General features: G+C 52.4%; 1 protein-coding gene across 1 annotated transcript; it reads right to left on the bottom strand.

Moving 5' to 3' along the window:
- Positions 1 to 1,134: 1,134 nt before the first annotated feature.
- ASB16 (ankyrin repeat and SOCS box containing 16) lies at positions 1,135 to 9,690 on the bottom strand. Its single transcript, XM_079905717.1, has 5 exons — positions 9,273 to 9,690; positions 6,983 to 7,250; positions 2,970 to 3,462; positions 2,095 to 2,208; positions 1,135 to 1,576 (listed from the first exon to the last, which is right to left on the bottom strand). Exons 1-5 carry the CDS (start codon positions 9,571 to 9,573, stop codon positions 1,391 to 1,393), a joined length of 1,362 nt encoding a protein of 453 aa, XP_079761843.1. The 5' UTR covers positions 9,574 to 9,690; the 3' UTR covers positions 1,135 to 1,390.
- Between the last annotated feature and the right edge of the window lie 855 nt (positions 9,691 to 10,545).

Raw genomic sequence — 10,545 nt, 5'->3', positions numbered from 1 at the left:
GTAACAACTGCTCAGTGCAGAAAACCTGGGAACCACAGAAGAGTACAAAGAGGAGGAATAAACATGGAGCGATAGGTATCTCAGCCACATTTCAACCTAACAGTCACACTTTTGTTCTGTGCACAAATCATTTATTTGCATTCATAAAAACTGGCTTTGGGCTTCCCTGGTGGCGCAGCGGTTGAGAGTCTGCCTGCCGAGGCAGGGGACACGAGTTCATGTCCCGGTCCGGGAAGATCCCACATGCCGCGGAGTGGCTGGGCCCGTGAGCCATGGCCGCTGAGCCTGCGCGTCCGGAGCCTGTGCTCCGCAACGGGAGAGGCCACGACAGTGAGAGGCCCGTGTACCGCAAAAAAAAAAACAAAAACAAAACAAACAAAAAAAAAAACGAAAACTGGCTTGGCCTAAAAAGCTTCCTCTTAAAGATGAATGGTGGTACTTTTGACTCTGGGACCAGAGGAGGAAATGAGAGGGAAAGAAGGGAAAGCTGGTGGCTGGTCCTTCTGTTACAGACCCTCTAAGACCATGAGTGCGGTGACCACAGTTTAAGATACTGTGCATCACTGAGGGGTGAGGAAAACCACCCAGTGCAACCACCCAGAAGGCTCTGCAGAAAGAGGGCTATTAGGCCAAGTCTTGGGGATCAAATCAGCTTCAACCAGGGCAAAAAAATGTGGGAAGGGTAGTCCAAGCAGAGGGAACAGCACATGCAGATGCCTGGAAGCAAAGGGGAGCAGGTCATATCCAGCAACTGGTAACTAGTTTGCTAAGGCTGAGTTACAGGCATCTTAGAAGGGAGAAGGCAGATCACGAGGCCAGGGAGCTTGGCGGAGGCAGGGGCTAGAAGGTTTGTCTGCCTTGTTAAGTTTTTATTTTAGCCTGAAGGTGGTGTGGAGCCACTGAAGGGCATCATCAGAGTTCTGATTCCCAAAGATCGTCCCAACATCCTTGCACGGCGTGGGTTTCAAGACCAGTCAGTGAAGTCCTCCCTTGAAGGGACAAAAGCAGGACGGGCATTGGCAGCACTGCTAGAGGCAGAGGCTGTCACTCTTTAGGAGTCTGAACAGGTACATGGGTAGCAGGTCTCGGGACAACGAGGATCACTTCCTCCCGGCTTGGGGCCCGCCTGGATGGAGGGGCCATCATCCACTTAGGCGAAGGAGGAAGATGCGGACAAAGGCTGAGTCTGCAGACCTTCCCATGGGAGAGAGGAGCTGAAGTTCAGGTCGAGCTGGAGGTCAGCGGGTGGCTCAAGAAGCCAGTAGAGGGATGAGCTGGCCCCAGCGGACATGCAGAGTGTGGATAAGAAGCCAGGGACTGGTCCTCCAGGGTTGCGGGGGCAACTGACGGAGGGGGCAGGACAAGCTCTGGGAGCAGCTGGGCACGGGGCTCACTGGATACACCCCTCCACACGCAGCAGCAGGTAGTCCCTGAGGAGCGGGGGCAGGGGGAGGCGGGCGGCAGCCTGTCGGCAGCGGCTACCCAGCTGAGCACGGATGGCCAGCCGGGCCAGGTGCTGCAGCCGCCTCGGCTGATTGACCATGCACAGGGCCGAGCTGTAGAAGGCTTCGTGCTCCTGGATGGGGAGTGGAACAGGGTCAGATGGCCCAACGCCCTGACTTTGCCCTTCCATCTGGGGGTGACCTAGTGGTGGGGCCCTGGGATTTTGCAACCTGCACCCACCTGGGCGTTTGGCTCATCTTGAAGGACTCAGATTCAGAAGCAAAGGCCCTGCAGGGGTCATGGGAGCTGGGACCACACTGCAGAGCAGGGTCTCAGCCATGTCTGCACCCACCCCCACTCCAAAGATACTGGCACAGTGCCCACTCAGTCAGAGATGCCTGATAAATGTCTATACTGATGCAGGTAAGAGAGAGGCTAGAGAGTTGTGTGCAATTAAAGGTTGTCCTGAGCTTCCGGGGGCAGGGGACCCTGGAACCCAGAGGTTTCACTCTGCCCATCCTCCTCCCACCCAGAGTCCCTCTTGCTCCTGCCTCCAGGAAGCCCACCCTGGAGGGACAGGCCTGGGGCTCATCCTTCCTCTCCATCTCCCCCAGAGCCCAGGAAGGAGCTGTGCTCATGGGGCGGACTTACCTGCCACAGCTCTGGAAGCACTGCCTCAACCCAGGTATCACAGGATGGAACACAAGGGTAGGCATTAAGCAGGACTTCCAGGGCTCGAGGGAAGTTGGCACAGTGTCTCAGCATCTAGAAATCAAAAGAGAGTCTCAGGGCTTCCCTGGTGGCGCAAGTGGTTGAGAGTCCGCCTGCCAATGCAGGGGACACGGGTTCGTGCCCCAGTCCGGGAAGATCCCACATGCCGCGGAGAGGCTGGGCTCGTGAGCCATGGCCGCTGAGCCTGCGCGTCCGGAGCCTGTGCTCCGCAACTTGAGAGGACGCAGCAGTGAGAGGCCCACGTACAACAACAACAACAACAAAAAAAAAAAAAAAAAAAAAAAGGAGTCTCAGACTAGAAAACAAAAGAGGGTCTCAGGGGTACCATGCCTCTACCAACCAGCCTGGGCCAAAGCCCCACTCACATCCAAATCTGTTCTTTTTTTGCCTGCCCACGGTGCCATGCAGGATCTTAGTTTCCCGACCAGGAATCGAATCCGTGACCCCTGCAGTGGAAGCGCAGCGGCTTAACCACTGGACTCCCAGGGAAGTCTCACATCCGAATTTGAGAGGCCAAGATCTGAGTCCCTCCTCATCCTTTTCTAGCCTCAGTTTACCCTACCTTCAAGTGTGCTCCAACCTCCTGGCCCCAGCCAGTTTCCTTGGGGGTTGTTTTTCTCCCTTAGACACCCTCTCCCATAGCCCTCACTGGTCCTTCCCAAGAGGCGGACAGATCTCTGGCCCAGAGAGCGGGCTCTCTGTCTCTTAGCCTCTCTTCCTGGAGGCTGGGCAATTCCAGCTCCAGGCATACCCCGCCCGTCAGGAGTCTTCTTTCACAGGCCCTCCCTGCTCACCTCAGGGCGCGCAGGCTGGGCCCCATAGTCCAGCAGGGCAGCAAAGAGGATCTCGGGCTCCCAGTTGGGGGCGTCCTGGACGGCCTGCAGCGCGCAGTCCATGGGCGTTTCGCCCGCCCCATTGGGAACTGCAGCGCAGGCCCCGTGGTGCAGCAGCAGCTCAGCCAGGCCCCCGCAGCCGTTGGCACAGGCGTTGTGCAGCGGCGTGTGGCGTTTGCGCCCTGCCGCCCGGGCATCTGACCCGGCTTCCAGGAGCCGGCGCACAGCGGCCTGGTGCTGCCGCCTGCTGCCCGGGCCCTCGGCCCCCGCGCACGCGGCGTTCAGGGCCGTCTCGCCCTGGCTGGTGCGCAGGTTCACGTCGGCGCCGTGCTCCAGGTAGAGAGCCACGTGCTGCTCCAGGCCTCGTGCCGCCGCCACGTGCAGGGGCGTCACCTCGCTGTCCTGTACCGCCAAGTTCACGGTTGCTCCCGCCTCCAGCAGCTGCTTGGCGCACCTGGAGGCAGGGTACAAGGCCCTTGAGGCAAATCCTGAGGGACCAGGCCTGGCCTGGGACCCCCTCAGCCTGCTGTCATCCCTGACCCCTTCTTCCCACCTCTCTTGGCTCAAGCGAGCCTGGCGCCCACCGCCAGACTCACAGAAGCCCCATGACAGAGAGCAGAGCTGGAAGGCCCATCCAAGTCACTGGGAGCATTTCAGTTTTCAGCCCAGAGAAGTTGTGGTGCAGCCCAGGACATACAGCAAGTTAGTGACTGCGGAGGAATTAATACTCACTGCCTCAGACCGTCCCTCCCAGAGTCTAACCTGACTCCCCCATCAGATAGGGACCCCAAGGCCTTGTTCTGAATCACTTGTCAGTGGTCTCCTAACATTTTTTTTTATTAGCCCTATTTTATTTTATTTTATTTATTTATTTATTTTTGCGGTACACGGGCCTCTCACTGCCGGGGCCCCTCCCGCCGCGGAGCACAGGCTCCAGACACACAGGCCCAGCGGCCATGGCTCACGGGCCCAGCCGCTCCGCGGCATGTGGGATCGCCCCGGACCAGGGCACGAACCCGTGTCCCTCGCATCAGCAGGCGGACTCCCAACCACTGCGCCACCAGGGAAGCCCTTCTCCTAACATTTTGAAAGCACAGAAAGTTTTGAAAACCCACTAATGTGTACACTGTGAAGCACAGAAAATTAAGGAGGGTGACCCCCAAAGAAAACAGAAATAGAAGTCCTAATTAGTAAAAAACAAAACAAAACAAAAAGTCGTAATTAGTATTTTCTTCCTCTCTCCAAACATGAAGACCACCTTTCTCAGCCAGCCACACCCACTCCAGCAAAGGAAGGCACTTGGGTCCCACTTACTTCACTTTCCCCTGGAGAAAACAAACAAAACCAAACAACAAAAACCAGGTTTTAGGGAGCACGTGTTTCACAGGTGTTTCATAGGTCAGAACACTGTTGAGGCAAATATGCATCATTAACCGCCTCGGGGTAAACCAAACACGCTGCAAACTAAATTAATGATGGCACTAAACTAACAGTGATTTAAAAAGCCAGAACGGTAGCCACTGGAAACTCAGGAGCAGATCCATCAACCCCATCGAAACCCTGATGAAAAAGTATCCTTCCCCAAAATGGCCAGCATCCCAGCTCCCTTCAGTGCGCATGTCTGGTAGGCACTTTGCTCAGTGGCCAAGCTCTGAGTAGCAGCCAGCCAGCCACACACTACTTAATTTATTACCTCGGTAAGTTCTAATCATAGGCTCGTTTCTGTTTCTATATACTAAATTTAAATAACTCCAAGAAGCTCGCCCAGTAGGGTTCCAGGAAGTGAGACCATTCTCAGTTCACTTCAAAGGATCAAGTGTGCTGGAAGGTGCACCACATGCCCGTAAGACCTCAAGAAAGGACTGGGAATTTTGGATCATTTCTGGGTCCATCACTGATCTAGATCTACATGGGTAGATTCCAGCACGTGGGCTGTGGAATGCCTTTCGGGAGCCCTTGATTCCTTGCCCCCGCCAGCCTTATCTGTGGACCTGACTTGTCAAAGTGCAAATACCTTCATGGAGGGTGTGGCCAAGAAACTGTTGACCTTAAAAAGGTGGGAAGAGGAAGCGTCCTTCACACTAAGATTGGGAAACACTGGGCTAGATCTTTCTTGATGCCTACCTCAAAATAGCTAGGAATGTGGCTGCAGAGGGTTCCCAGGGAATAGGAGACTGCAGTTGGGACAGGGTTTTTCCAAAAAGCAACAGGGCTTCTGCCTACTGGGCTTAGCTGATGTGACCTTGGACAAGTCACTAAACCTTTCTGAGTCTCAGGTTTTTCACCATAGAATGAGACCTGTCTCAGGATAGAAAGCCCAGAGATAATAAACCCATGTACCTATGGTCAACTAATCTATGACAAAGAAGGCAAGGATATACAATGGAGAAAAGACAGTCTCTTCAATAAGCGGTGCTGGGAAAACTGGACAGCTACATGTAAAAGAGTGACTCCCTAACACCATACACAAAAATAAACTCAAAATGGATTAGAGACCTAAATGTAAGACTGGACACTATAAAACTCTTAGAGGAAAACACAGGAAGAACACTCTGACATAAATCACAGCAAGGTCTTTTTTAATCCACCTCCTAGAGAAATGGAAATAAAAACAAAAATAAACAAATGGGACCTAATGAAATTTAAAAGCTTTTGCAAAGCAAAGGAAACTACAAGACAAAAAGACAACCCTCAGAATGGGAGAAAATATTTGCAAACAAATCAATGCACAAAGGATTAATCTCCAAAATATAAAAACAGCTCATGCAGCTCAATATTAAAAAAACAAACAACCCAATCCAAAAATGGGCAGAAGACCTAAATAGACATTTCTCCAGAGAAGACATACAGATGGCCAAGAAGCACATGAAAACCTGCTCGACAACACGAATTATTAGAGAAATGCAAATCAAAACTACAATGAGGTATCACCTCACACCAGTTAGAATGGGCATCATCAGAAAATGTACAAACAACAAATGCTGGAGAGGGTGTGGAGAAAAGGGTACCCTCTTGCACTGTTAGTGGGAATGTAAATTGATACAGCCACTATGGAGAACAGTATGGAGGTTCCTTAACTAACTAAAAATAGAATAACCATGTGACCCAGCAATCCCACTACTGGGCATATACTCTAATAAAACCATAATTCAAAAAGATGGGGCTTCCCTGGTGGCGCAGTGGCTGGGAGTCCGCCTGCCGATGCAGGGGACGCGGGTTCGTGCCCTGGTCCGGGAAGATCCCACATGCCGCGGAGCGGCTGGGCCCATGAGCCATGGCCGCTGAGCCTGCGCGTCCGGAGCCTGTGCTCCGCAACGGGAGAGGCCACAACAGTGAGAGGCCCGCGTACCGCCAAAAAAAAAAAAAAAAAAAAAAGACACATGCACCCCAACGTTCATTGCAGCTCTATGTACAATAGCCAGGTCATGGAAGCAACCTAAATGCCCATCGACAGACGAATGGATAAAGATGTGGTACATATATACAATGGAATATTACTCAGCCATGAAAAGGAACGAAATTGGGTCATTTGTAGAGACGTGGATGGATCTAGAGACTGTCATACAGAGTGAAGTAAGTCAGAAAGTGAAGAACAAATATCGTATATTAACGCATATATGTGGAACCTGGAAAAATGGTACAGATGAACTGGTCCGCAGGGCAGAAATAGAGACACAGATGTAGAGCACAAACGTACAGACACCAAGGGGGGAAAGTGGCTGGGAGGGGGGGGGTGGTGGTGGTATGAATTGGGAGATTGGGATTGACATGTATACACTAATACGTATAAAATAGATAACTAGTAAGAACCTGCTGTATAAAAAAATAACTAAAATAAAATTCAAAGAAAAAAAAAGAATGAGACCTGTCTCCCATGACGTTGTGAGGACATGTGTTTCTGGCATGTGAGCTGGAGACACACACACATACCCACACACCCCCTCCCCAAACCATCTCAGCCCCTGGGCACCTACTGTAAGGACTCAGGGGTTGTGCAGAGGTGCAAGGGTGTCGTGCCTTCCTCAGACAACACATTGACCTTGGCGCCGAAGGTCAGCAGCAACCGCACACAGTCGGACTGGGCCCGGGCACAGGCCTCATGCAAGGCGGCCCGGCCCCCAACCCGGGCGTCCAACTCAGCTCCCCGCCGGATCAGGTAGCGGGCGCAGTCGGTGTGGCCTCGGGCAGCAGCGATGGTGAGGGGTGTCGTATGCTTGGCTTTGGGGGTCAGCACCCAGAACCCTGGGGGGAGCAGGCAGTGTTAAGGGGGGTGGGTATGAGGCTGGCAGGCAGGGCAGGCTGTCATGTACAACTGACGCTGCCGTGCCCTCTGTACGCCTGGCTGAGCACAAACCCTGTGCCCGTCTGTACCTGTGGAGAGGGGCTTGCTCAAGCCCCAGCTGAGAGTGTAAATTGGAACAGCCTTTTAGAAGTTTGTCAGTCTGTAACAAAACGTAATACGTGGGTCATAGGAAAAACATTTAATTGCTCTTTTTTTTCCTTCTTTTTTTGGCCACACTGAGAGGCTTGTGGGATCTTAGTTCCTCGACCAGGGATCGAACGCTGGCGCCGGCAGTGGGAGAGCCGAGTCCTAGCCACTGGACTGCCAGGGAATTCCCTTAATTGCTCTTTCAAACCACAAGGGCAGCTAAGGAGGGTGAATCCTGTTAGGGAAACCTCTGGGTCTTTGAGCTGCTGGTGGAGTCCTTGGCTCTTTTAACTTGGGCGCGCTGGTGTTGGGGAGGGGAGGGAGTTACACACAGAAGTGACTGGAACTGACTCAGGGAGTGGCCAGAGCAGAGCTGAAGAAGTCCTAGGATGCTCCTGGGGTGGGGAGGGTGGCATGGAAATGGGGGGAAGGGCAGAGAGGGAGGATAAGAGATGGAGGTAGAGAAAAGAAGAGTGGGAAGAGGGGTCGATCACGGGACTGGTGTTGAATCCGAATTGTAGAAATCGCCAAGGTCTTGTTCGAAGGACACAGATGGCTAATATCCTGCTGTCAGTTGTTTGCATTGTAGCTAAGTAAATCCCTGGGTTTCCTAAATCTTGGGTAAAGCATGTTTTGTTTTTTATTAGGATTGAAATTAAGGCCAAGTTCCATTTGGGAGATGGAGATGGTGGACATGCTGGAAGAGGAGACCAGGGTGCCCTGGGTGGGGTCACATCTCTAACAGTTGAAGGAATTTGGCCTGGTGGTGACCGTGAGAGCATAAGCTCTCCAAGGATTTTGAACCCCCATATCCATGGGTGGGGTGTGAGGCAATCTCCTGTCAATCTTTTTTTTTTTTTTTTTTTTTGCGGGGGTGGTTTCTTTTCTCCTGCCTAAGAACAGAGCAATCATTTGGTTTACATGGACAAACCTTCTGGTCAGAATAGATCCTAAGGAAGATCATTGAACAAGTACACAAAGATGTTGGTCATACTGTTATTTAAAATAGTTTTTTTTAAAAAGGAAACCTAGGGACTTCCCTGGTGGTCCAGGGGGTAAGACTCCATGCTCCCAATGCAGGGGGCCTGGGTTCGATCCCTCGTTGGGGTACTAGATCCTGCACGCATGCCGCAACTAAGAGTTCGGATGCCTCAGCTAAGAAGTCTGCATGCCAAAACTAAGACCAGGTGCAGCCTAAATAGATAAATAATAAATATTTTTAGCAATAAATAAATAAAACAAAAAAGAAGCCTAATCTAACCAATCTATTTGGGGACTAGTTCTATAAATCATGGCACACCCATACAATAGAATTCATGCACCTATTTAAATTATTACGTGGGGAATTCCCTGGCAGTTCAGTGGTTAGGACCCTGAGCGTCCAGTACCGAGGGCCCAGGTTCAATCCCTGGTTGGGGAACAGAGATCCCGCAAGCCGCGCGGCATGGCCAAAAAAAAAAAATTATGTGGACTTATGGTTATTGACATAGAAAGATGTTACATGAAAAAAACAGGCTATAAATAGCATCTGGAGTATAATTTCATTCTATGAAAGAAAAAATATTCACGCGTGGAGATACATTCAGAGAAACGATTGCATTCGACTACAACTGTGTTCCTGTGGAAGTCATATAACATGTCACTATAACTTGAAATCTGAAAAGACATACAAATCACTAAGCATGCCTCATCTCTGTTTAGGAGGGAACTGGAATCGGCAGTGGGAAGGGATGGTCTAGTCTATGGTCTGGAGGGGGGCGATGGGGCCCAGGCTCCCCCCCCACCCTCCCCTCCTCCCTCTCCCTCCTCTTCTGCCCCCACCGGGTGCTCCCTACCCTGTTCAGCTGACCAGGCCAGCTGGTTGCTCACTGTCTCCACAATCATGTTGGCAGCGCCTTCATCTTGGAACAGGGCTTGGATCTGTTGCAGGTCACCGGAGAACAGGGCATTGTGCACAGCTGGGTCCCGGCAGGAGCGGCGCGGCCGAGTGAGTTGGGTCCGGGAACTCGAGGGGCACCTTTGGCTCTGGTACTGCTGGGCTGCAGCCCGCCGCCGGTCCTCCCATTCCAGCCACTCCCGCTTCAGGCGGAGAGAGCGCAGGGTGGAGGAGGTGAAGGGGAAGGTCTCCCCTGCCATGGGGAGGGATCCAGGGGTCTGGGCAGTGGCAGCTGGGCAGAGCAGGTTCCCTCAGCCCGACTGCCACCCTTGCTCTGAGGAGCCACCCTGCCCCCAACCCGTGACCCAGAGAAAGGAGCAGCTGAGGCTATAAATAGGCCCTTTGCTGTTCTGGTAAACAGTTTGCCCAGAGTCATGATCTTGGTGCAGAGAAAGTGTTGGGCCAACCCTCAGCCCGCGGCTAGGGACAGCCCCTGCCCCTGCAGATACCCTCCAGCTGGGGAGCCGGCCCTCAGCTGAGCTCCAGGTCCACACCTCCCACTTCTCTGGAGTGAACATCTTGGGTTGGCAGGGTCCGAGGTGAGTGAAACAGTCAATCAGGGAAATGGACGGGACAGGGTCTCTCTGATGCTGTCTGGAGGGCAGACCCCTGCCCAGGAAATAAGGGCCGGTGAAGTCAGAGTTTGAACCCCTCTTCTTGGCATCTGCACATACACACACAGGGCTTAACAGCACTTAAATCACTTTTATATCCATCTTCACTCAGGTGACCATACATATTTTCTGGCTTGCCCGGGTAAACAGCAAGCTTGATTTTGACAATTAATTATATGATCAGGCTGATGATCACAGTCTGACCGCCTCTGAGATGGGTGGCCTTATTTCTGTTTTACTGATGAGGAACTTAAGGCTTAGCGAGGTGAAACCACTTGCTCAAGGTCACAGCTCGTGACGGGGCAGCCAGACTAGGACCACAGTGGGTCTGACTCTGTAGATGGTGCACTTTGGTGAGAGAGCCTCTCCCCACCTTCCAAGCAGGACAGCATGGTCCCTAACACTGCCTTTAATGCGTCTTGGTTAGGGTTTTTTTTTTTCCCCCCCCGCAGCTCCTAAAAGGGCTTACATGCCTGCCTGAGGAGGACCAAGGGCTTGACCTCCCAACTCTGGGGACCAAGGAGACCTTCAAGCCAGAAACCCACTCACTCAAAGTGG

The sequence above is a fragment of the Stenella coeruleoalba genome (genome assembly GCF_951394435.1).
Source record: "Stenella coeruleoalba genome assembly, chromosome: 19".
Lineage (NCBI taxonomy): Eukaryota > Metazoa > Chordata > Mammalia > Artiodactyla > Delphinidae > Stenella > Stenella coeruleoalba.
This window is presented reverse-complemented; position numbering and strand designations above follow the sequence as displayed.

Excerpts from the sequence above, each read along its gene's own strand:
- ASB16 (XM_079905717.1), bottom strand. The coding sequence starts at position 9,573 with ATGGCAGGGGAGACCTTCCCCTTCACCTCCTCCACCCTGCGCTCTCTC. Across the intron at positions 7,251-9,272 it reads GGCCTGGTCAGCTGAACAGG|GGTTCTGGGTGCTGACCCCC; the intron begins GTAGGGAGCACC and ends TGCTCCCCCCAG. Across the intron at positions 1,577-2,094 it reads TGCTTCCAGAGCTGTGGCAG|GAGCACGAAGCCTTCTACAG; the intron begins GTAAGTCCGCCC and ends CTCCCCATCCAG.